Source organism: Dermacentor silvarum, chromosome 2, assembly GCF_013339745.2.
Source record: "Dermacentor silvarum isolate Dsil-2018 chromosome 2, BIME_Dsil_1.4, whole genome shotgun sequence".
NCBI classification, from domain to species: domain Eukaryota; kingdom Metazoa; phylum Arthropoda; class Arachnida; order Ixodida; family Ixodidae; genus Dermacentor; species Dermacentor silvarum.
In genome coordinates, this window is record NC_051155.1 from 175,154,751 (window position 1) to 175,181,993 (window position 27,243).

The following is a 27,243-nucleotide window of genomic DNA, read 5'->3' on the forward strand; positions in this document are numbered from 1 at the left end:
GAGGGAAGGCCCAAGTTCATGGGAACAGGTCAGCTCATAGCTTCAGTAGAGTGTAACGTGACATGCGGGCAGCTTCGTAAACATACTGTGTGTGTGGAACACAGCAATAACTTCTGTCCTGCTCCCTTCTTCTGTCTTAAATGCACTAGAAATAGCCACTAATGTCTCAGCTGCACCGTATACGACAGCACCAGGCACATTGCTGTGAAGACAAATACACTTGCTGAAAACCACTGGCTTATCTGTTCTCACTGTGAAGAAGCTCATGTTGAGTGTTTGAAGATCTCACTTATTGACTTTCTAGAAGTCCATTATTCCACCAAACATATAGGAATTTTTCTTTCTTTTTTTCAAGACAAGCAGAGTTCAGCACAATAACGCATGACTTGGTAGAGGCATTGCAGGCCTGTAGTTAGGCTGCCGATGCCTGTGCTGTGCATATATTGTGAATGACATCCACATCTGCCATGGAATATTTTCAAGCCACGCAGTTGACTTGTTTCTGCTAAGTTTAGTCCCCACTGTAGTTAGTCTGAAGTCGGTGATCAGCAAACAAAGTGAAAGTGATCACCAGACAAGGGGCACTATAATGTTAAGCTCTTTCAAACTATCTCTATTCCATGTCTGCCGTTAGCCGACTACAATTGGTAAAAAAATTTTAGGCCATGCCTACTTCACCTGTCTGTCGTGTGACATCAGGAAAACTGCGAGAACTGCCCATCTGATATGATGTGTACACACTGATAATGTATGATTAGGTCGAACAAAAGAAGAAAAAGTTATTTCCGATTCTACGCATTTTTCGCCAGTAGCCCTCCACTATTGGTTAAAATTGTTCGAGCTGCACCCACTTCGCCTGTCTGTTACGCAACCTTACGAAGAACTCGCCATGTCAAAGTGACATGCATGTATGCACTAAAGATGAATTGCTGCCGAACAGAAGTGAAAATTTTTTCGGAATAACCAGAGACTGCCGCGTCCCGAACGGCATACAAGATGGCTACCTGCCGATCACTGTGGCACTGGCTACTTGGAGCTGCCAGCAAGGATGAATTTCTTTGCATATAAATACAAATTTTTACATGGATGTATAACGCTGTCGTGCCTTTACGGCACCTATACGACATTGCCCTGTCAACTCCTCTTCCCTGAGAACCCGTTTTAACAGCATTTTTAACTCTGTTGCAAGCCGCCACGATTTTCAACCAGCGACCACAAGCTAAACAAGGAGAAGCAGACTAATTGCAGATGCAAGTACCACTCTCCTCACCTATTTATCTACTTACACTGAAACCTCCAATTCTGCATGCTCCTTGCCTCTTGTCAGCCTATTCAATAAGAAAACCTGTCAAGGTGGGCAATGCTGTTTGCTTAAAAAGGAAAGAAAAGTGACCTCCTATAAACAAGGAAAGCATTTGATTGAGCTATTCAAACAATGCTGCTAGTCGCCACCCGATGCTTGCTTCGTTGGTTATGTAAATTTAATGTCAGATTAAAATAAAACCGGAATGGAATAGTTTACGTTATACGGCCCCAGCTACATTTCTGCAAGCCTTTTGTGCTTGCTACATCTAGTTTCTCTATTTTACTTGTGTCCATGGTGCTACAATGCATCAACTAAACTTGCTTGAAATTTCTACTGCTCTCATACAGTTTACAAATGATTCACCCATTACTGCACCCCTAGATTGTACTACCTTATGTTAAAAGTCAACAAAGCTTTTAATAGCAGGAGCCCCATCACTTGAAAATGATTGAATTTACTAACGTAGAACTAATGCTAGTGTTGTCACAGTGCACATCAGCATGCCCATTGTTTGAACAAGTACAGTAGAATCTCAAGATTGTAAATGAGCGGGGTATAAGTGCTTAGCAGTATAAGAGCTTAGCAACTCTTGCGAAAGCAGGGGTTAAAGCTTTCGAAATGAAAGTTGAATATGTTTTCTTCCTGAAATGCAAATAGTACTACATTCCTATCCCCAGCCTTAAATATTTCTTCACAAGTGAAAATATAAGTATGCCGTCTTTTACTTTATCTGAAAAAATATTAAGGAAAAGGAATGTGCCACAGACCAGACCAATAGTTAGGCTGGCACAGAAAAAACTCATTTCAACTTTGCCCCTGCCCGTTGTAGTTGACTTCCTATACTGCCTGTTATTAACCCTTACCTTAAAGTTCAAGCTTGTTTCTTACATCTCAATGTTTTGCACGTATGTCATCATTATCATCAGCCTATTTCTATGTACAGTGCAGGACCGAGGCCTCTCCCTGTGATCTCCAATTACCCCTGTCTTGCGCTAGCCGATTCCAATTTCTGCCTGCAAATTTCCTAATTTCATCACCCCACCTAGATTTCTGCCATCCTTAACTGCGCTTCCCTTCTCTTGGCACCCATTCTGTAACCCTAATGGTCTTGTCCACCCTACGCACTACATGGCCTGCCCAGCCCCATTTTTTTCTCTTAATGTCAATGAGAATATCGGCTTTCCCCGTTTGTTCTCTGATCCACACCGCTCTCTTCCTGTCTTAACGTTACACCTAACATTTTTCGTTCCATCGCTCTTTGTGCGGTCCTTAACGTGTTCTCGAGCTTCCTTGTTAACCTGCAAGTTTCTGCCCCATATGTTAGCACCGGTGGAATGCAATGATTGTACACATTTCATTTCAGCGACAGCTGTAAGCTCCCAGTCAGGATTTGGCAATGCTGGCCATATGCACTCCAACCAATTTTTATTCTTCTGTGAATTTTCTTCTCATGATCAGTGTCCCCTGTAAGTAACTGACCTAGATAAACGTACTCCTGTACAGATTCTAGAGGCTGACTGGCGATCCTGAATTCTTGTTCTTTTGCAAGGCTGTTGAACGTTATCTTTGTCTTCTGCATAATAATCTTCAACCCCACTCTTCCACTTTGTCAGTTAAGGCCCTCAATAATTTGTTGTAATTCGTCCCCCATGTTGCTGAACAGGTCAATGTCATCAGCAAACCGAAGGTTGCCGAGATATTCGCCGTTGATTCTCACTGTCAGTCTAATGGCTTGAATACTACTTCTAAGCATGCAGTGAATAGCATTGGAGCGATTGTGTCTCCTTGCCTGACCCCTTTCTTGATAGTAACTTTCTACTTTTCTTGTGGAGAACCAAGGTAGCTGCGGAATCTTTGTACTAGGTATTTGCTAAGATATTCACGTATGGCCCCCTGCACTCCTTGGTTTCGCAGTGCCTCTACGACTGCTCATATCTCTACTGAATCAAATGCCTTTTCATAATCTATGAGAGCCATATAGAGAGGTGGATTGTACTCTGCAGATTTCTCAATTACCTGGTTGATGACATGGATGTGATCCATTGTAGAATATCCCTTCCTGAAGCCAGCCTGTTCTCTTGGTTGACTGAAGTCAAGTGTTGCCATGATTCTATTGTAAATTATCTTGGTGAATATTTTATACAATACTGAAAGGAAGCTAAGGGGCCTATAATTCTTCAATTCTTTAACGTCTCCCTTCTTATGGATTAATATAATGTTGGCATTCTTCCAGCTCTCTGGTGCAATTGAAGTCGTCAGGCATTGCGTATAAAGGGCGGCAAGCTTTTCAAGCATGATGTCTCCTCCATTTTAGATTAAATCGACACATCGATTAAATCGGTGCACATATGTATTCTGATTCAAATGTACATTGTGTAAAGCACTAACACCAGTAGCTTATGATAACATTGTTATATACAGTAATACTTACTGTTTTGGGCAGTATGAGCTGCAGAAAACATTTGCAGCATCACGCAATGTTTTAGAAACTTGCAGCTTTTGGTTTGTCCCCTTCTCATCCTGTCTTTTACTTTGTACCACTGGCTTCATTTCTTGTGCACCATGGCGTGCACTAATACCACTGGCTTGCTCATGAGCCAACACCAGCTTTGGTGCTCACACTTTGTACATGTCCTCCAAATACAGTTGCTTGAAGCATCCACTTTTGGAGGTGAAAGTTCCTGTTTTGATAGCACCTGAGGTGCCTTCTTTTCTTCGGTCTTTTGTAAACGGTTTACTGTCACCGTTATGCATGGTGGCAGTTCGGTAGCGCCTGAGGTGCCTTTATTTTCTCCAGTCTTTTGTAAACAGTTCACTATAGTGTTATGCATGATGGCAACTATTATCAGTAAACTATCAAAACGATTCTTTACAGTGAGAACCTACAGTGTCTCTGTGAAAGCAGTGAGGAGCCGCTATAAATGGGCTGCGAGTTGCTGCACATGCAGTTTTTTTTTTTTTTTATATTGTCTAAGCATATGATGGTTCACCTTGAAAAACTTGTTTTGCAGTCATTCAAACTATGAACTTCTTATGTCAGCAGTCTACTGGCACGCGTCCACTTTGTGCAGGCCTCGTAGTCCGCCATCAGTTGGATACTAGTGCTAGGAAAACAATAGGCTGCAGTAAAACAGTATGTTATTGCAGCACAACAGGACTAAGCAATGGTTGATGCTCATAACTAGACAAAAGAACACATACCAAGAGCACTTTGAACCATGGTATTTATATTTACATTGCTGAAAATTCTTCTTAGCAGCCACAGCTCAAGGCTTTTGAATCTCAAAAACTGAAATGTGAAGGTTTTTCTTGTTTCCAAAACCCGCATGCGAAGTGGGTGTGTGCTAAGGTGCAGCATGCTATCTGATGGGGCGCTTTGAAGTGTAGGTCCGCACACCACCTCTCATCGCTGCTCGTGCGTGCCTCATGAGAAGTGCATTCGCATCGCCCTTCTGGCCAACACAGAGATCTCTAGAGGAAAAACAAATGAACAAAACTGTGACACATTTCATGACTCAAGAAGCAAGGAGGTTGCTTAAAGCATGCTGTGTGCTTAATTAAGTCACTTGCTCTATTTGAGTGCTGCTGCTTAACATAGCTCGTACTGTAATGAGACAGCATCTCTGAGTGCCTCAGCACGGATAAACAATAAAATTTTCAAAACGTTAATGTTGCTTTCATGATTAAAAATAACTCTTGGTAAAAGTAACACTTTTGACATTTTGAAACATCAATAAATCACTCTAGCTTGACTTAATGTTCATCTTTAGCATCCCTTTAAAAGGGCTGTTCAACATATCTTGAATTCTGTAAGCATACCAGCCCAGTTTGACGATGTACTGATGAAAGTCTAAAACAGAAATTGCTCTTCTAGAAAATGCTAAAGCCTACTCAGAGGATGATAATCTTCTCCTGCAGTTGTTTGAAATTCATGCAATCCTTCAAGTGGCATGTTGTCAGCTTGTGAGACAAAAAATACGAGTTGAAGTATGACAATGTATCTATGAGAACAGAGCTTGACCTTGCTAGCTGGTAGTTGCAGCCCAGTGTGGCAGAATAAAGAGCTTAGAGGGAATGCTTATAAGGAGGGGAACAGCACCCTTTGTTTTTAAAAAAAATATGTTGGTGCAAAACACACTGAAATAATTCTTGCATAAGGGCATTTGTGGAGCGGTTCCGTTCTATAACCAATAAGCCTTGCAACTTTACTAAAAAGTGCTGCATAGACTCTTTAAATGCAGCATGTAATTCTGGTTATGGGGGGGGGGCACCATTGAAAAAGTACTTACACACCCTCTTCCTTGTGTAGGCATTGGTTTCTGTTTTCTAATGAATTGTATGAAAAGGCATAGCTCCACTAAGTTACCAGAGGTGTTAATGTGGCATAGTTAAACAAAATAGTGCATGCGGAAGACATTGAGAGGAACTTACTCTATGTACGGCTTTATCTCATCAAGTGTCCATCGCTCTTTTGTCCTAAAAAGGATGTCAAAGCTGTACCGGGTGAAGGGGAAAAAAAGAACAAAAAAAAAAAAAAACAAAGGAGAATGTAGAAGCAGAAGTAGTTGGCAAAATGTATCTTTCAACTTAATTGTGAAACAAAACATACATAACCCATTCCATTGAAAATAACATTTTATGTAAGGAACAAGCAATGAGGTGACAGAGTTCTATCCATTTCAATTCCAGTTGAACCCTCGCCTCTTTCCAAAGGAAACTGTGTGCAGTGTTTTCCATATTTTCAAGGTGCCATATTTATCGCTACAACCTGCCAAATGTGGAGCACAGCCACCTACCTACTTTGTGGGATCAAGCATCCGGTATGGGAGCGCCTGAGTCTAATTCAAGTACTTTGCCTAAAGCTCCTGCATTCAGACATTGTGCTTGTATTCACATGCACATAATGTGATGTGCAACTTAGAAGGTGAAGAAATAGAAGTATACGAACTACAGATATGCTAATGCAACTGTGGCCACTCACATGTGCAAGGGCCCACCCTGACACGTATCATGGTATCTTATCGCGTGACGTGCTAAGGACCACGATGCGTGAACATAATGCACCATACGTGTGCATGCCTGGACAGCTCCCCTTTCCTTGCAATCCCTACAACTTTGTGTCGACGATTGAAGTTTAGGTTTTTCTTTTCCCCGTGGAGAAAGGTTTCCCTTCCTCCTTTAAGTCTTCCATTTCCCTTCATTGCACTAAACTCACTCAGACCTGTGCCGACATTCACGCATTTCCAATGAGCACCGAAAGACTGGCTTTCCTGCACAGTGCAGTTGCATGGTGGTTGAGCTTCACATTTTGTAAGTGCTTAAAGAAACAAACAAATAAAAAGGACATGGTTCTGAACTAAACACAAGGTGACTTAGCAAGCTTCTGCTAACAGAAGACCAGATCCCTTGTTACATTAATTCAAATATGTTGCATCAAGCCAAAGCCACTCATGTCCTGCAGTCACTGGTGGATTTTCCCAACGAAGTGGGCAAGCTCACACTCTACAATTTGACCATTCCTCCTTGTCACCCTCATTCCCTAACCTAAGGCAAGCATGCTATTGCTTCGTATTGCTATCAGCCTGACTGTGGGTATTATCAGCATATCGATGTGCTTGTGCTTGCTTAGTAGAGCTTGCTGCAGTATTTGAATACATGACACTATGTACAGTCTGAATCACCCTTGTCTAGGTTGGGTCAGCCAAGTTGGCCGCTATATTTTGCAAAAAAAAAAAGAAAGCACATGCCAACACCCCCACTCGACCATGCTTGGTCATGCTGCATGCTAGGTCCGTGCGCTATAGGACATGGAACCTAGCAGCTACCGCAAGGTAGCAGCTGCAGCCAGCCACTCGACCACTGTAGACAAATGTGGTTCAAACTGTACTACATGAGCTTTCTTGCATCTTCCCAAAGGAATGTGGCCGCCACAGTGAGGGATCGATGCTGCGACCTTGTGTTTGATCAGCAACAGTATGCCATATCCAATGCATTGAGGAGAATTCTCGAAATGCCATCCCAACCATTTTTTTTTTTTTTTTAATTGACTCGCAACCACCAGAGCGACAACCCTTTCTACAATGACAGCAACAACTAAAATTGCACCAATATTAGTATCGGCTATACTTTTTGCAGAATGCTGTAATCGTGGTCATCTGTAAGGGAACAAAGCCAAAATGTGGAATGGCACCTAATGTAATGCAATGTCGTCAAATCTACAGGCTTATCTGGATATTCAAAGATTCTGTGGAGATAAGATTTAGTAGAAAGTTTAAATCTACACATCATAATGCTTCTATGCATTCATTTTCATGACAGTGTGCTTCAGGCATATACGCTTGTTACCTGGCCTGTCACATTTTGGTTTTTACTTAGCAGCATTGTCAGAAAACAATGTTCCCATTATTTGTTGTATATTACACGACACTGTGCTCTAGGTCTTTTGAGCACGAGCTGCAGTCTGGACATCGACAACTGCAGCCTAGACAGGAGAACAATTAGGACTATTCAGTTGGTTTTTGACATGTCACTTACTCTCAGAATGTAATCTATTGAGCACTTTAGCTCTGGCATTCTGGTGATGACATACTGACAACACTGGGTCATAGGCACCTTGCACCGACAATTACATGCTGTGGCAACTGGCCAACGCACTCTTGCAGGACCGAATATAATTGTAAATGAGTATCCTGTTGGCAGATTGAGTGAAACACCGTGCATTGGGACGCAGTTAGAAATGACCAATATCTAGAACGCGAGCTAGCACAAGCCACTCTATTGTTCCCATAAAAGTAAAGTTATCCAACTACCGTATATTCAACTTATGCTTAAGAACAAGCATGAAAACAGGAACACAGACAGCCCCACTAAAACGTTGCTTGTCAATGTGTCCTGCTGCTTATAGCATCACTGAAACCTGGTCCACGCTGTGCTATTAGCATGCTTCCTGGCTTGTTGTACTGTGGTCCCATGAGAAATGCACTGGAGGAGTTGCAGTCTACTTGTTTCTCAGCTTCTGTGCAGTGAAGAAAAAGCTTCTCAAGACTCGCAGCAATTTTCCAAGTAATAAATGAGCGGTGAATAACTGTTCTTGTGACCTAGTTCATTTATTCAAAGCAATCTAGAGGCTTCATCATTATTGTGCCATTGATTCAAAAGTTTTTTAGCATTCACTAAAAAAAGACATTCGGTTTCACCCATCATGCAGAGCAGGAAGCTCTTGCTAGCATAACATTACAGACACCAAGACTCAGACTGCTTGTGCACAGTATTATTTTTGGCATGATGTTCAGAGACACCCACTGTGGTATGACAGGAAAAAGCGGTAACATGCACACTGATGAATTTGGTGTTTTGTGGTGCAAGGGACAAGTATGGCCAAAGAGCGGCAGGTAACATGCACACTGCTGTGTGCAGTAGGACACCAACATGTTTAAGTTAAGCAAGTTTATTCACTCCAACACTGCAAGTACCACATTGTGAAAGCTAAAGTAGCTTGGTAATGGCACGCAGTACAGTTGCAGGGTCACTTTTCCTCCCGAGATGAGATTGAGACAGCTGCTGCTGTAGGTAGTAGGTAAAGCGCTGCCCGAAAGCATGTACAAACCAACTTCAATGGGAATAAACACAAAAAAAATGTGGTTGATCCCTCTTATATAGGAATCGGTATAGAACACGAAAGTGAAACGTGTCTTCACAGAAGTAGTGTAATGTTTATTGCACATTGATATATAATGTCTATTGGTGTTTTGTGGCTAAAGCGCCCTTAGGCGTTGATGCACCCACGCTGACGCCTGGTGGCACGTCTCCTCCATCACGACTACCAACGTCGATGACCATGAGCAACCGTCGTGCATATGGAAGCTGCACTACGCTGCACACGCTAGCACAACGCGAAAGACGAAGCACGTAACTGACACACTAATACAACGCGCAAGACAAAGCACGTAACTGAATCGTCACCGAGTCAAATCAGCGCGTACAGCGCGTCGTAATTGCAGCCTCCGCGATCAACTTCAGAAACATTTTCAGAGCTAATTGCGGAGGCCACGCTCCGCTGTGCTGAGTACGGTGAACGCCACCTAGGTGGCGTTGGTAGTGCTTCTTGATGCCAGCGTCCCTTCGAATGCTGGCATCGAGGCGTCGTAGTACTGAGACCACCGAAGCGTTCACTGTCGGTGCGCGTTAAGGCCGGAATACATGGAGCGAATAACCGGCGTCCGAGCGAAGAACTTCGTCGGGCGGCGAACGTCCGACGGCCGGCGTCAAGAAATTTGCCGTCCGCAGCCGATCTGCCTGTCCAAACATTTTCGTCGGGCGAACGCCGCCGCCGGAAGCGTCTAGCGCGCAGCGGTGGACGACAGCCAATCAGGAGGCACTAGTTCCGGTCGCAATGCATGCTGGTGTTTCGCGCGCGCGCGCCTTTTCGCGTCGTCTGCAATCGCGTTGGTGTTGCCGTGTCTGCATGTCTCTGCACCGATTGAGTAGTTCCTAGTATGATCTCTCAGGAATCGCGTTGTATTTGTACATCCCATATCCGCTGATCTGCGAGGAAACAGACAAGCAGTGCAAGCTCTCTACAACAACCTTCAACAGAAATCTTCTGATCTCAGAGGCCACATGCTGTCGTCATGCCTATCTCCCGACTTCCCCGATAGATGGCGTTGGCATCGGATATTTCTTTCGCTAGGCTTAGACGCGTTCGAAACGAGAAGCGATCTCGAAAACTACTCAAGGTTATCCATAATACTCTGTCGTCGAAGCGGCCTGAGACTAAGCGAAAGCCGTTTACGCAGTCATTTGCTTCCAACTAAGTGAATTCTACAAGGACAACGCCAAATTCAGTTCGAAGCGGGCGGCCGGGACCGCCGCCAACACGGCGGCCAACGCGCGGCGGCGTTCGCCGCATGTATTGCAACACAGCAAACATCCTGCGTCGTGTCGCCGCGTCGTTACTTGACGCGTGAAGTTCGTCGAGAAAGTTCGCTCCATGTATCCCGGGCTTTAGTGTCATAATGCAGTACTTCTCTTTTCTGCTCATAGGCGGCGGCACCGCCCCGAGCAAGAGCGCGGGTACACGGAGGAGTGTTAGATATATAAGGCGCGTCTGTGTAGCTCTCTGCGAATGCGTTTGTGGCGCAATGGGTTAAACGCTCGGCGATCTATCGTCGCGGACCGAGAGGTCGTGGGTTCAATTCCCAAATTTTGCATGTTTGTGGAACTTTTTCTTCTGGTTTCTTTCTTTGTATTATGTTCTATGACGTATTTCCGTGACGGAAATACGTCAGTGAAGTCTTGGTGGACCCCGGAATAAAACACTTTCGTGTTAAAAACATTCTTGTGATACATGACATCAGCACTGAAGTCTCTGGTAGCGAGTCCCAGTGCATTCTGAAATTATACTGCAGGGTTGTTCCGAATCGTGAACATGGTGATGTCATGCTTGAATATTCCAGGTGAGAGGTCCTTTCAGAGGTCCCCACAGCACATGTGTTGCCACAGCTTACTTGAGGGAAGAAATCCCTAGGAAACTCCTCACAATTCAAATTTGGTTTCCTTTAAAGGCTCATTACCAATACCACAGCCCTATGACTAGCTCACTTTGCAACATTTCTGTAGCTGTGCATCTTGAACCTCTGTCCAGGTTTCAGAGGGGCACAGGAATGTGATGGGTGAGATGTTCAAGGCACATGCAAACAACTTGACGTGTCATGTTCAAAGAGGACAGAGCCGGTTTGCGGTTGGTTGAGCAAGGTAAAATGCTGCATGCCGAGTGTGTCAGGGCAGCGGTCTTGAACCAGCAAAACTCGGAAGACAAGGCATGATCCGGGCTTATCTTCCCATGACAAAAGGTGAAGTTACATTCACGGTGGCCCTGCTATGGTGTATTTACATCCTCTATACCATCAAGTCATGCAGCAGCAGCATCAATTGTGAACATCAGAGAGAAAGAAACGTTTACAAAAAAATGTAAAGTTGCAGTAATCACACGGGGATAAATGCATATAACTAAAAATAACCTTTAGCTACCCTATGTAGAAAATAAGGTGAGAGCATGAAATGTGTGCATGAAGCCACAATCATGTTCTCGTCACCTGACCTGCACTTCACCGGTCTCAAAGTCCAAATTTCATTGTTAGTAGCAGCAGGTAGCCACCACTGTGTGGTGAATTGTGACAATTCGTTTTTGCTAGCTCAGTATTTCATCATTTTTGTTACTGACCACTCCAATTTCACCTAGTTTTAGTCAGTGCTAGTCAAGCGCTTACTATTCTTGCCTCTGAAACACACATGTACCCAAGAGACATTGCTGAAGGTGTGTCGTACACCTCGCGGTCTCCAGACGAACTATTAAATCGAACCTCAAGCGACAGCTCAGTAGCAAACATGTCTGCCTCTCGGTGGCACTAGAACACTGTAATCTCACCAGAGACATTTTACCGCAGCAGTTAATGGCTGGCTCTGCCATGATGTTATTTGAATACTTCAGAAAGTGACACTCGGTGACAACGTAAGAATTCAGTACGAGCTCAGCCCACAAACAACTGTGCCTACCATATGTGGCTCCTCACTCCAAAACATAGAAACCGAGAAACTGCAATACTGAAAAAAGTTTGCCTCTGCTGTGACATTACAGTAATAAGTGAATGTAATTGACTAGCACATCTATACAAACTTTGAAGCTGGCCAAGAGTGGATTTACCACTGTGTTCTTAGTTTGTCACCCACTGCCAGCATTACAACCGATGAATTAATGAAGAATACATACAGAAAGAAAGTGTAGGGACAGATACAAAAGCACCGATTGAAGGCTGTTTTACATGACAGCAATTTCTGCACAAAAGCGGTACGACAGCTATCGCGGGAGCCCCAAAGCCTCTTTTTCAAGTAGCGACAGCGTCTGAGCAATGGAGGAGCATCTGCAAGCAGCGACATGAGCACGTGACAGGGGTGTCATTGAGAAGCTTGCATGCTTGAGCTGACAACACTTCTCTAGCGGAACCAAATGACAGAGATTGATGGGGTGCTTCTATTCGCATGGCGTGAAATCATGCATATGCTGTACTATTTTTCTTTTTGCCATTTTTCAGATAGTGACACCCATATGGACAGAGAGGACTAAACGGCAACTTATGCTTCTCGTTCGAATTTCAAGCAGCTGTTTTTTGTTTTTGTTTTTTTTTGTTTTTGAAGGCTATGAATAGGCATGCTCTTAGTTGTGAATGTTTTTGTGTTTCTTCAGCAAAGGGTCGCTGCAAGCTGTACCACAACCAAATGGCTACCACCCTTGTGCTAAAATGACCAGAGGTAGAAAGGGAGATGAAAGATTGGTTAAAATCCGACTATGCCTCAACAAGAGACGCCGACAGGCTCATGTTTCACACCATTTCTCGATAACAAGAATTGACCCCTTCTTTCAATCCTCTTCAGCTACAGATTTTACTTTGTGAAGGCTTCGAGTCCTTGAAACAGGAACTAAAACTGAATTAAACATTAATATTAAAGTTGCATTAGCAGCTTGACACAGTGTCTATTTTATTCTAGCACCATTTAAACAAGGTAACACGAAGCACTGATGTCGCCTTTGGAGACGAACGAAGCCCACTGCTCATATGCGCTGAAGCTTGGAGCTTCCTCTCTGTCCACGTTTTACGAACTGCTTCACTGGTATTAATGTCACATCAACCGACCCAAGCATACATTCCAGTCAATATCATCATTTTGATATCTACTGAATCTTGCATTGGAAAGGAAGTTGGGTAGAAAAAGATTTTTCATTTAAACCACTAATGTGATTGTGCTCACACTTTGTGGTGCATTTCGTTTAATATTATGTTGGGCTGCAGTATTTACTTATCATGTGCGACAATACCAGACAAAATAATGTGGTCCACTTGCAGAAGGAACAGCAGCACCATATGTGTCACCAGAAGGGCAAAGCTGCTCTGTGCATATCTTATTTGCAGTGATTGCTTTGCCTACCTATGATAGAAGGTGCCACCGTAACCTTCATTGCAAAGATTACTTTTAATATGTGCACTGCAGTTGCAAGTATGTATAAGGCATAAGATGCAAAAGGAGACAGTGAGATGGAGGCAGAATAAGACATGCAAAGTGCTCTGTGTCCTCGTCCTTTTGTGCCTCAAGTTTGAAGATGCAAAACCAAGTTTCCCAAGTTTACAGACAGGCACATATATCTGGTTCTGTTTTTTCTTCAGTTGGCAAAATCCAGGATGTGAGAGCAAAAGAAACTTTCGGTAACTATGCGGCACGGAGGAAAGTGCTATGTGGCCCTATTTTTAAAATGAATGCCAAGTCTGTACATCAACTTCCAATGCACTTGCACTGTGTAATGCTCTGTAGGTCTGTTGTGCCACGACTGCTGGTAGCACATATAACAGCGTATAGCCGCTGCAGGCTCTCCACCATGCGTCGTCGTTGTTTTGAGCGCGCGTCATGTTCACGCACTGAAGGGCATTGACGCCGTTTGCAATGTGCTTCGGCCTCTTGCGCACGTACTACACGGTCTTGTCGGCGTTGTCGCCTTTCCTCTGCCTGTTGCTCCCGCCCTGCCGCCTCTAGCTGCCGTTCACAATGTGCCTTGGTCTGCTGCACAAGCACTGCGCTGCACTGTCGCTCTGCCTCTTGTTCCAGCGCTGCCGCGTCTTGGTGCCATTCATGACGTCCTTCGGCCACCTGTTCCCACAATGCCATGTCGTGGCGCCATGCACGATGTGCTTCGGCCTCCTGCTCCCACCACACTGCAACCTGTTTACACCATTTCTGGCTTTCTCCAGCCTTCTGATCCCGCACTGCCGCGCTTTTGGACCATTCGCGATGTGCTTCTGCATCTTGCGCACGTACTGCATGGTTTTGTTGACGCTGCCTCTCCTCTGTCTCCTGTGCCCACATTGCAGCGTCTTGGCACCGTTTGTGATGTGCTTCAATATTCACACGCATTGTGCTGCACTGCCGATGTTTTAACCTAGCCTCCAACTTCTGTTCCAGTAAAGCTGCGTCTTGGCACCGTTTGTGATGTGCTTCAGCCTCTTGCGCACACAGTACAAGGTCTCGTTGACGTTGCCTTGCCTCCGAGTCCAGCACTGCCGCGTCTTGGCGACGTTCGTGATGTGCATCACTATCCTGATCCCGCACTGCGTCTTGACGCCATTCGTCCTGTGCTTCGGTTTTCACACGCACTGCAGCGCACTGTCGATGTCGCAGCTTTTCATCTACCTCCTGTTCCCGCACCGCCGCATCTTGGCGCCGTTCGTGCTGCACTTCGGCGTTCACAAACACTGCAGTGAACTGCTGTGGTCTTGCCTCTACCTCCTGTTCCAACACTGCCGCGTCTTCGCGATGTGCTGCAGCATCCCGCGCACGCGCTGCAGCGTTTTGTTGGCGTTTTCGTTTTTCCTCTGCCTCCCGTTTGATCTCTTCTCTACGTCGTACGCGTTCTGCGGCCTCTTGTGCCCGCACTTCGGGTCTTTGGCGCCTCCGCCGTTGCGCTGCAGCGTTCATCGCGCGCACATTGGCACGTTGTTCCTCGGTCAGGGCACGTATGCGGGCGCGTCTCGCTTCGGCACAACGAAACCTCCGCTCCTGCTCCTCGGATGGCGTTCGCACGATACGCGGAGGCGCCATCTTCCCCGTTCTTTACCGCATATGCGTGATATGCTTCCGGTTTAGGGTTTAGTCACACCAACGAGTCACATCACACCAAGGAGGAGAATTTGCATCACTGCCTCCTCACACCTACCAAGTGTTGCACAGGCGTGCTGACGCGCGCAATGACGCGCGCAAGAAGCTCGTGACGCATAAAAGCGGAAGCGGCGGCGAAGGCGCTGCAGTCGCAAGCACGCTCCGACTGTTGCACGGCGCGCAGCCGATATTTCCAATATTTCTTTCTTGCAATCTAAATGAGAAGCGTACATGCATTAGTCTGCAACTTAAGCACCGTTCGTGGATTGTCCTGGGACAAGTGAAGCAGAAGATAAGGTGAGGCTCAGTGCATCCTAGTTTCGGACGCCTCGAAACGTCACCATAGTGGCGGCAAATATGAATGAGAATGCTAGCGCGCGTAGGCTTCTGTGCATGCGTTTGTGCTAGAGTGTACCATAATAGCTTGTGCCTAGCCCGAAGCCAGCTTTGGTGATGAATCATCGCCAAGAACTAATTATTGTCCTAAGCACGCACCTTCTGTGGAATACGTAGGCGCTATATATGACGATGATTTACATTTAGACACAGCACACACGTAGCAGCAAATTCGGAACAGCAGAGACTGACAAGTGACTCATTGTCTTGAGATCACCATGACTTTTCTGTGATTATGCCGCTGCCAATTTTGCCTGCTAAGGAACTTGTCTGAATAAACTCGCTTGAAACAAATTTTTCTCCTTTCACCATCGGAAGACTTCCAAGAATATCATAGACCGATGAGCGAAACTTTTTCGCGGGCAGAATTTTTCGCAAAGCTTGACGCAACAGTTGTAAAATTGCACAACGAGCCCAAATTCGTAAACATTACGGAAAATTCAGGAGAGTTGGCATGTATGTTTAAACAACCGTAGCTGCGCGGAAACAAGCAGTTTATTCTTAGTGACAAAAAATAATGCACCTTTCGGAGGTTTCTTCGATATCTGCATCGGGGATCTGGACATCCCTGTCAAGATCAGATTTGGCATTGTGGCAAGCTAGGCATGTTATGTACCTCAGCCGGCATCCTCAGCATGACTAGAGGGACTTGAATGCATCTAAATGTAGTAATCCCAGAAGAGTTGAACTGCATGGCACATAGTCATACCACTTCTGTATATTTTAATTAATTGAGGCATGCATTATAATGTAGATTGTTGCCAAACCTGGCCATCAGCAGCACACAGATATATGTATATATGGGTAGCTTGGACAAATATTTTGCCATCACTATTTTATAGTACCATTATTGCAAGAAAAATATGTTGCATTAGTTCAGCTTGTTTATCTCCAGTTTATCTGCAGTAGCATAGTGGGAACTGTGAAGAGAAGTAAAAAATGCCAGCTGCAACCTTCCATCTAAACTTGCATCATCCAAAAACAATGCACTGGCTATTCCTTCAAATATTCAACCAAATTGAAACTTATGGTACGTAGCAAACCCGAATAAACCTGGGTTAGCAAATGATGCGAGTATTGAGAAAATCTTTAGAGGTTGCATAACAATTCTTCGTGCATTTTCTCTCTCAACATGAGTCTGCTAGGTCAGCAGTTCTCAGTGAGATGAATTTTATCGCATGGCAAGCTTATATTGGCTGTTCTAGTACAACCCAGCATAACAACTACCACTTATCTATAGTACATAAGAAGTTCAAGAAGTATACTGACATTACATTTTCGACTATTCATTTCTTGCATTACACGAAGGTCCTGAACCTCAAAACCCTAGTAAAAATATGAATAAGCGTCAAAGTGCCCTAAATTCTAATAGCTTTTCTACAAATTAGTTTCGTTTCTCAGGTAGTGTATGTGTCGTAGCGTCACGACACAGACGGTGGTCATGTGGGAGGACATCATAACATTTTGGCACTCACTCTGGCTTGCTTGATCGCCTGCTATGCTGCTAGTCATTGTGCGGCCCAATGTAACAGCCTAACATACCACTGAGCAAGCCGGAATGAATGTCAAAACGTCGCAATGTCCTGTAAAAAATGTCATATGTGAGTAACCTTTAGAGACACAATGATTCCATGTACCGTTCATTTGCATCATCCGGCAGATCCCACTTGTCAAAGAGGTAGATGCACTCAGGTGTGGATGTCCGGTCTGTTAGGGCTAGCCCCTGCGATTAATAAAACAAGATTAACACAATTATGACACACCATTTGCCTTGCTTTCAGTCATTTGTGTATTGCTTTTGTTTAGTATTACTCCCTCTTACAGCTCATGCACAATTCTGACAGTGCCATTGTAAGATCGTCAACACTTAGAATGCCTGTGCAGAAGATGGTATCTAGTAAACAAAAGACAAAAAGTAAATTGGACAGGTTCTTTAATAATAGTATAAAATGTTACTCTTTGAATATACTAACTGCTTTTAAAATATCTCTTATGTGCATTTTTTTTATTGCTCACGCTTATTAGTTTGAAAAGGTAAACATAAAACAAGTTTGGGTTAGTGATGTTTTATATTTACTTCGAACATCATCAGACACTGTAGCAGCTGTGCTAGCTGTGGAATGTTGTGCTGAATAAATCGTAAGGTGGATTTTACCTCTAACTGCTTGATATTCGTCTGCACGCCTTCTGGAACACTGTTCTGCCACACCTCAAGGAACTCGCTCAGGTTGAACTGCACAGAAACATAAACAAGAGAAAATGATCACAAAAAAATGGATGCTTGAATTTATTAACAGTGCATAAACATGAAAAGCTTCAGCTTGGAGCAAAAATTTCAACAAGGGGACTTATCTTCGAAGTAACGACTGTTACCCTGTTCAGTGACGACTGTTCAGCTCAAATGAGCTTTCTATTTTGTGTTTTCAGTGTATTTCTGAAATAACTTCGACAGCGCTGTGTCATGCACAATGCTTGTTTGGTCTGACAGCGTGGATAACCAAACAAAATCAATGAGAGCTAGAAGACACTTCACTAAGTAGTGGTCGCAACAAATTTTTAAGTGCCAAAAACCATTCCAGCTGATGATCATATGTTGATCATGTCCAGGGCTAAGTTGAAACATTGCTGAAGAGGTTGCCAACACTCTTTTTGTTGGCAAACATGACCCCAGTGTGAACATGCGTAACACTTTAGCTGTGCCATCTCATCAGCGAGCACAGAGGTTCCCTCCACCACGACACCTCACCTACACAATGCCACAATCAAAAACAGTGATGTTGGGATATGCTTCTGCACCAGAAAATAGAGGGGTGTGGTGCAGCACGCTCTGAACTGGTGCACAAGGTGCGGTGAACCACTTGTGAATTTAACAGGCCATCTGTGGGCTTAGTACTTAACAGTGACACAACAATCCCAACAAACCTTTTCGACACTTCGAAGGAGCACATCAGCTGTTGCCTTGCAGATGATGTCGCCATTTAGGGTGTAGAACTCATCACCTGCAAGCAGCGCACAGCGATTGTGAGTGTTAATAACAAATAAGTAGAGCAAAAGATGAATAAAAATTACACCCTTCCTCATAAAATTAGCGCAAGAACTTTCATGAGATGTGCTGTTGAGGAGGCATGAAAGGTAGATGCTAAATGAAGCTAGTTTAATAAATTAGTGTTAAAAATAACAAATATGCTATTGTCTAGAGTAGTGCTTCAGTAAACAACATAGTGACTTAAGCATGAGGGAGGAGTGATACGACCACTTTGGAAATTCAGAACCAGCTTCCATTAGCAGGCGTAATTTTGGAAACAATTCGTCGAAAGCGATAAGCAATTGATAATAAGCATTGCAGTTGAAGAGTGAAGAAAATGCAGCTTGGCCACTTTTATCGGACATTCCTACAGAAAGCTCACCAACACTTTTTCTTCACACTGGCCTGCAAGCACCATTTGCTATCCCATAGCGCCCTCTATGCATCATCTTCTGACTCAAAGATCAACAGAGTATGATGTACAAGACTCTAGGAGCAGAGGGCAGTTCCTGCACTGTGTTGTATTGACATTTAAAGTCATGAATGCTCATTTTCATTCATGACCGAATAAAATTGAGGAAAAGACATTTAGTCGGAGGCAGTTCTGCCTCCGACTAAATCTTCTCTTGGCACAGAAAAAATTTTCCACAATCTTCAGGAATGTAACCCCACCGTGTCCCCTCAACATTAAAGAGACACTAAAGGGAAACACTAATTTCAACTCTTCCAAAACTATATTTTCGTTGACTTTACGGCAATAAGGTGATTACTATGAGAGGAAACCAAGGTCAAAGTTCAATTTTTTAAAATTTGTGCCGGAACCCCAGCGCTGGTACATCACTGTGACGTCACAAATTATAAGGCAACTTTTTCTTATTTGAGCCATTATGGATCAGTAAGAGTTCTTGAAATTCAGTAAGTTCATTCATTGCCTCTGTCAGAACACAATGTAGTCCATCTTGCAACTCAAAACATTATTAACTAGGCCTGTGCAGACGTCAAAATCCAGGACGTCACGGCGAGCTTGTGCAGTAGCTTCAGTGTGGCATTGCCACCAGTCTTTCGCTCCTGCATCTTTTCTGGCTCACCAAGCCTCTCCACGTGGCAAGAGTGTCTACTTTGATATCGCAGTAGGATAATTGACTAATACAGCTCAAATTATTTTCCTATTTAGTGTCCCTTCAACAAACCACTTGAAGAATTTGACGAAGAAAAGTTGATGTTTCTGCCACAGAAAATCGCCTCCAATTTTGATGTCAAATATAATGCATAAAACAGACAAGTCAAGAGAATTGCTTATTTACCACTGTTTGGGGTAGTGCATCTCCGAAACACTTCTGCAACAACCTCCCTGCAAGAAAAAAAGAAAGATGCATGTACTTTGCAAAGATTTCTATGTTTCAATCTTTACCAGTAAAGCTGCATTCTTTCATTAATAATTTATACACTGAAAGCATTGTCTACATCACTACATGGTATCTCATGCGCATGTATGTGATGTCTCTTTGGTTCACAGAAAAACAGGCAGTGAAGGTTAGCCTCAGGAACAAAAACTTCTTCCAGAAAGTAGGGTTTACACTAAGACACTATGAAACTGCCCATTCACAAACCGAAGTACAGTACATATTGACATCCGTACATTGTTTATATTTTACCGGTGATCCTTTTCAACGCTTAATCACTGTTACGAAGTTATTGCTCAGTGCAAGATGTGCATAAATTTATCTGAAATTTTCAAGCTGGTGTTGGCAATTCTAGAGTGAAAGAGTCTTATCTAATCAGATTGCTTGCGCAAGGCAAATAGTTGAACGTATCCTCGAACATATGTGAGCACCAGCGATTACGCTGAAATGTACAAAGACCGGGCACAGTAAGGAGTTAAAGAGTTCACCAAATAATGAGTTAGTTTCATGACTAACAGTTTTGGCTGTCTGCTTTTTCACCGTCACTGCAATGTGACAATATGTCATTGTAAGTACACACATACCGTATAAACTCATGTAAGGGCCGCACCCCCAATGTGGTAGCCGAAAATTTGGAAAAAAATTTTACAATGGAGAAGCAATCACGTTTGGTGCCCCGATGCTGCGCCCGCACACCTGCGAATTTTTGCATGCTGCGTACTTCCACGTGCCGCTACTAGATGGCGAGAGCTGCGCGTTAACCTCTGATGCAATTGTACATCCGGGGTTACTGGCTCGCCGGCACCATGTTGACCAAAAGGTTCGGTCCCGCATAAGGGCCGCATCTCGTCCAAATTGTGAGAAAAGAAAGTGCGGCCCTTGCTCGAGTCTACACAGTATGTACTGCTGCTACCGATAGTGACACAATGACCTTGCAATTTCATGGAACAAAGGAAATACAGACATGAAAGAGGTCTTTTTTTTCTTTACTACCATGAGATTATCTTTGGTATAAAATTTGAGTTTGTACAACTTGCATATTTTAGAGTAATTACAGCGAAATCACTGCAGCAAGACGACGATTGAGCAATGTTCAGCTACCGTGGTTCCAACTCCGAGATCTTGTCGACAACATCACCAGCAGGTATCTTGTCCAATTGTATGGACTCTGACTCGATGTAGTTGATGATGAAATTCTGCACTCGGTAGTAATACTCGCCATCCAGAAGCCTGTAGAACCCTGCGTGTGCAGAACAAACATTGAGCAGATGTCACCTTTTACTAGCAGCATGTACATGGTGACCTCTCCCAAACTGTCGAGAGTAAGAAATGTTGTGGAATGGGCAAATGAGGAGGAAAGGGCAGCAGAAGGTAAAAAGACACAGGGTGGTTAAGAGATCAAGTGAATGCAGAGAAAAAAAGCAAGGATAACAGCAGCAGCTGCGGCAATGAAACAGGAGGCCGAAGGATTAGAAAATAGACCGTGCAGTGATGGCATCAAAGGATCCAGCGCTTGCTGTGTATGTGTATGTTGGGAAGCACACAACTGAAGGTTATTGTACAGGGCTGTACTGAAGGATTTTACTGAAGGGCTGCTTTGTACATGAATGTACAATGCAGCACATTTAACTTCTTTATGTGTTATGGTATATATTATAAGAAGAGAGCTTTTGTGTGCATATGTAGCTCTATTTGATATCAGCATATAGTGAAGACACCTGCCAACAATGTTAAAAAAAAAAATTCACACATTGATGTGCCAACCTCAAGACCTACTTCAACGAGCACAAGCCACTGCTGTGTGTGTACTGACAAGATGATATTGGGAAGATCATTAGAGATGACTCAAAATGTTGCACAACGTATTGCATTCGAAGGTTTGAGAGTTGTATGCATTGATTACACCACACAACGAAAATACCACTCGCAAAGCTTTCCAAGAAGCAACCACACAAATTTCACAATCAAACCTATTGCCTGTCATCCTTCTTTGCAAGCTCTGCTGAGAGAACTGCAAGTTCTCTTTTTTCAGAATGTCCTGCCCTGGTATTTTAGCGTGGCATCCGCTCACTTGAAGTATGTGTGCCTGGTGTACTGAGAATGCAGGTTTACCGAATTTGCCTAAAGTAATAACCATAGGATTAGCACAACAGACACACGACAGGTGACAGGATAAACTCTATGTTAGCATTCATCCCGTAATCTTTCTTGTGTCTCTCGTGTTAACGCTACTGTTATTGCTTTAAAGGTCCCCATAACCACTCTGAGCTCGAAGGCGAGTGAGTGGTTTCTCTCTCACCTTCGTTACCCTTCCCACAGGTGCTCTCTCCTCCTTGCTATGTACTTCTCTAGAAGACACATGGACACTACTTCAGTACCAAACATCACATTAGCACTCTTTCGTGGTTCAAAACATCAACTTCCACTTATTGGGACTGCAAACAGTTCATCTAAACGCTGTTGCCATCACACACGCAGTGCAGTACATGCCACAGTTGATTGCACAAGACAGACAAGTGAGACGAAGAGAAAGAGCAGGCGGACAACTTCATGGCAAAGGAACGCTAGAAGACAATCGGACCCCCGTGTATGGACCAATGCACAGCTTTTACACCAGACACATTACATGCATGAACCTGTTGGCATCACAATGTTTGAATAAAAGGCAAGAGGAGAAAGAGGTCATGATTGTTTTTTTTTTTTTTTTTTTTTTTTTTGCTTATTCGAGGTGGTTTAAGGGTTCTTTAAAAGGTGTGAATTGACCAGCCCAAAAACATGTTCTTCTAAATCATTTTACTTGCTCTAACATGGCTACCATGCACCATGTACCTTTGGCACTTCACACACTCATTAGAGGCTAATGGCTGCTCCTAAACCCAACATTCAGCTCTTGTCAAAGCTGCACCCTAGATTACTGTCAACCGGCAGGGTGGTAATCCTTGTTACACACTTTATCTCATAATTTCCTTGACAAGGTGTCTTTATGCAAGATTAGAAAGGAAATGGGGAAGAAAGCCTGCACAAAGTATTTTCGACTATTCAGTTTCTGAATATGTGTATGCAGAAAAGGTCTCACCATCGATTTCAACCACTGGCAGCTCCTCAATGGCCTGTCTGATTTCAGCTTCGCTTGCTTGCACCCTTTCCAGTATGTTCCCGAGCGTATACTGGAAAATAAAGCAGATGAAGGGTATATTACACCGCTGTTGCAACAGTGCTTCACCGTATATTGCCATTTTAGTTAGTTTTCTTAATTGCAGTCATCATTTAAAGAATATTATACAAACTGTGATGCAACAACACCAGTCTTGCAGTTTTCTGGTTGTTCTAGCTGTCTAACTGGTTTTAAAGAAGCACTAAAGAAAAAGCCATTCAGACTGATAAAGTATTCTTTTTTAACTCTGCATTCGTTCATTCATGGCAATAGGTTGTATATTAAAGAGAAAATAAATGTCACTTTTTTTTTCTTTTTTTTTTGTACTGAAATCCCAGTGGCGGTACATCATTGCAACATCATAGATTTCAAAGTATTTTTCATAATTAGAATATTGTTGCTCAGTAAAAGGTTTCGAAATTTGCTAAGTTCAGTGTTTGAGCATTTTAGAATATGATGTAGTCCATCCTTGCCAAGTGAGTGAGTGAAACAACTTTATTGACGATCCGGCATAAAGGGGGGAAGGGGTAGGGGAATTAAAGCGAGACACTAGCGTGCTCGAACCATCCTTGCCAATAAAACAATAACTAGGCACAAGAAGATACCTCAAAATCCATGATGGGTGATGCGAGAACTTTAAGACAGCGTTGCCCTTCGTTTTTCGTTCTTAGGTCTTTTCTGCTTTACCAGGCCTCTTCTCATGGTAAGAGTGGCTTTGTCGGTATTGTAGAAGCAAACTTTACTAATACAGCTCAAATAATTTTTCTCTTTAGTCTCCCTTTAATAGAATAAATCAGATGCTCACTTACATAGACTGATGTTCAGCTGACCTTGCGTGACACATTTGTCAGAGAAACTGGCTGACAGGAAGTAAAGAGAAGTGGCAAAGGCAGGACAATGTACCTTAGGCGTGGCTTCATTGTCATCGATAATGTGCTCAAGCTCTGCGCCTTTGTATGGACTCTGGCGAAGTAGTTCCAACAGCTTTTTCAGTCGGGGGAAGCACTGGCGGAGCTCCAGGTAGCTGTGGAACGTCTGGAGAACCTGCGTGACACAATCTGTTTGTAGCAGTCCATATGAACTACACCTTCTTTTACTCGCGACATCTATTTCAAGGACATCATGGGGAGTGGAAAATACAAGTATGTTGTCATCTGTGGCACAAATCAGTACATTCATTTCAGAATCGACCTAGCTTTTGAGTGCAAGGCCTCCTGGAGTTGAAATTCCGCAGATAAGGACGCCTCACAGAGCAGCCCCAGGATAGTGTCCAGAATTCTTTTTCTGTGCTATCAATCCCCTGTTGGCTTCGTCCATTGCTGTAAACTTGCAAGACAGAGGGCTACGAGCTGCCCGCTTATATATAGTGTCGGTGCTGGGTGAAGGATGTGCAATCTCACTTTAACTTGCTCTATCTAAGTTCATCTTCCTCCCAAATGGTCACCACCAAGAAGGAAGGTTGTACCCATTTATCATAAATGAAGCACTTTCAGAAACAACTTTCTGGAGCAGCTCAGTAAGTATTCCCACAGGGCTTTTTCAATGTTGCTATCCCTGGACAAGAAAGTGAAAGGCAGCGCTGAGGTATTCAAGCGTGGAGCAAACATTGGGTCAAGGTGATGGAGGAGAAACATGGCTTGACACTTCCAGAATGCAGCTGCATAACGTCAATGCAGATCAGACTTGGCCAAACGCAAAGTGCACCACAGTTGAGGCAAAATGGCGACGTCTAGCGTTTCCTGAAGCATAGACATGTTCAGGGCACAGAGCACAAGGAGAGTGTGTGCACATAACTACAGGAACAGCAAAATGAGGCTGCAAACCCCCTTTGAAACAGCCATCAAGGAGCCAACACACAGCGCACATCGCACACTGCCATGTCCCGTACATTAGGCGTGTGCCACACAACAATAAAAGTACCAAAAGAATGCCTTCAGTCACAGTATTTGATCATGAAGAGAACTATAGTTTTGTTTTATTTAGGTAGTGTATTTTCAATTTTATTATTCTTTAGATTTCTAAACAAAGAAATATTATGGATTAAATATATTTTTTATTAGCAATCAACAACAAATGTTTCACTGTATCTCCCTAGTGCAAGGTTTTCTTGAATTTTTTTGTTTTTCTTTTGAGTAGTGGAAAGCGCCTGTTGTGATAATCTTTCATCTTCTCTGGCACTATCAACTCTGTGATAAGTCAAAGCAGAATGCCCCATCTGCTATTGACTGCGAACTTAATTCTGGCCCCCAGAAAACTTCATACCAATATTTCATCCTGATGGGTATCATGTGGCGTGATGTTTTTTTTTTTTTTTTTTTTTTTTTTTTTTTTTTTTTTTTTTTTTTTTACAATTTTCTGTACAACCTCAGACTCTGCCGTCCATTCGTGTCATGGCAAATTATATAGAACATGCAGTTTGACCATGTACCTGGCAAGAGCAAGCTTCAGGAGTCGAATCGGCGTTTCCGACCACCTCAGATGACAGCCGAAGCGTTGGCACCAGCAGGAGTGAGTTGGATATGTCCGCCTCGCGGACTTCGAAGGTGCGGTCGCCGGTGCACACGACGGCAGGAGAGTCCTCTTCACCACGAAAAACCAGCCTGATGAGTTCAGAGTATTTAACTTGTTTAAAACGTCATGAATACGCAACCTGATACGGACTGCGTAAAACTTTAAACGTCTGAACGTTCGCCTTTAAGGAAACTGCAAGACATACAAACCTCTCGCCTTCGCATATCGTCTTGAGCAGTTCCTTGTCGACCTCCAACAGCCGGAGTGTGTTCTGGTTTTCTTGCGCAAACCAAAGCGGCTGAGCGACGGGCTGCAGGTCGCTCCGATCCAACTTGGCGCGCTCCAGAAACGCTTGCACTTCTTCGTCAGTCCTTGAAGCAAGATGAACGCATTACGAGAAAATGTAGAAACGCACATTTCCGCGGAAACAAAATGCCAAGGACGGCCAACTTTGAACAGTGCGCCGCTATGTCCTAGCAGACGACAGCGCTTTAAAATCTGCAATAAGGCGTGCGCGTGCCAGAGTAACTATACGTTAGGATGAGAAAATACGGCTGCTTCTTGAAGTTTACGTTTTACATCCACTGTATAAGCTCACCTGATCATGGCCATATGTCTTACGCCAGATGTAATGTATTAACAGCGGAATTTTCCCGCGAGACATACGTCGGTAAGCGCAAATAAAAAGCGCGCGAAAGTGAGTAGGCATTGCTGCCAGACGGTTGACAAGCCCCGCCAAGGTTCGCAACTTATTTCGCAAAATAAAATTTTGACACCTTGCGTTTATAACATAAGTAGTATAAAAATTAAGGCTATAATAATAATGCGTAAGAAATGTCATTTTAAACGGTCGTACTTATACGAAACAGAAGCGAAACTATTTTTTTGTGTGTTTGTGTTTAGTGCCCTGTTCAGATAGTCCCGCTGGCCCTGCTGGCCGGTCTGCGTGCCACGTTGTCCGATCTGTCAGTGCCGTTTTCTTCTAAAGTGCAAAATTAGTGGAATGTAGAAGCAAGATTTAAGTTGCTTGTTACGTTTTATTTCAACTAAAACCTCACAAAATGAATGTGTAAGGATTCCGTTGTTAAAATTTGTGTAGGACGTAGGAACTCTTTTTTTATGGATGCGTATTAACACAAGGCAGCGTCGCAAGGCTCATATAAAAGCAAGTTCGGAGGCATGAGGCTTTCCTCCGCGTTACTTGCGTGAGAGTTTGTGATTCTGTGACTCGCCCCGCATCCCAAAACCACAACCTTTCACCATGGTCAACAGCCAGAGGATGCGCATGGCCAACGAGAAGGCCAGTAAAAACGTCGTACTACGAGGCAACGTTCCCAAGTCGACGGTAAGTAGAGCACGCCGGTGTCGCGCTTCTCCCATTTACCGAAAGCAAAAAAAAAAAAAAAAGAGTGGGGAGATCGCCCTCGAGCGATCATCAAACTGTTCGCGTACGCGAAATGCGTATGTCGATTTAATTGCTTGAACGCATTTGTGCATCAGCTCTGGCACTTCACTTCAGTCGTGCGCGACCGTATTTGCGTGCATTGACCGGAGAAGTTGCGGCTCGGCGACGCGTCATCTGCACCGTCGCTGACGTTGCACGCCGTTCTTGTAACGCGTCGTTTTAATTCTCGTGTGCCCTAAAAAAAATCCTGTCCGGCCTCCGCGTGGCAATCGATATTAAATATCTCGGTGATCCGATTTCACCAGTTGCCGGGTGTGTGCCGCTGTGCCAGTGAAATATGGT

The 27,243-nt window shown here is 43.8% G+C and overlaps 1 protein-coding gene across 3 annotated transcripts; it reads right to left on the reverse strand.

Moving 5' to 3' along the window:
• Positions 1–4,569: 4,569 nt before the first annotated feature.
• On the reverse strand, positions 4,570–26,204 carry LOC119442172 (sister chromatid cohesion protein DCC1). 3 transcript variants are annotated; one of them, XM_037706934.2, is made up of 12 exons: positions 26,095–26,204; positions 25,706–25,867; positions 25,414–25,585; positions 23,889–24,029; positions 22,908–22,998; positions 20,933–21,071; positions 19,733–19,779; positions 18,326–18,402; positions 17,559–17,636; positions 17,041–17,126; positions 5,738–5,800; positions 4,570–4,777 (listed from the first exon to the last, which is right to left on the reverse strand). In XM_037706934.2, exons 1-12 carry the CDS (start codon positions 26,106–26,108, stop codon positions 4,666–4,668), a joined length of 1,182 nt encoding a protein of 393 aa, XP_037562862.1. In that variant the 5' UTR covers positions 26,109–26,204; the 3' UTR covers positions 4,570–4,665. The 3 variants fall into 3 exon arrangements, 2 of the variants coding, with proteins under 2 accessions (XP_037562862.1, XP_049517893.1); XM_049661936.1 differs by lacking the exons at positions 17,041–17,126; positions 17,559–17,636; positions 18,326–18,402; ... (5 more) ...; positions 25,706–25,867; positions 26,095–26,204 and adding an exon at positions 13,647–15,118; XR_007465672.1 differs by lacking the exons at positions 4,570–4,777; positions 5,738–5,800; positions 17,041–17,126; ... (7 more) ...; positions 25,706–25,867; positions 26,095–26,204 and adding exons at positions 8,752–8,954; positions 10,653–15,117.
• Positions 26,205–27,243: the final 1,039 nt, after the last annotated feature.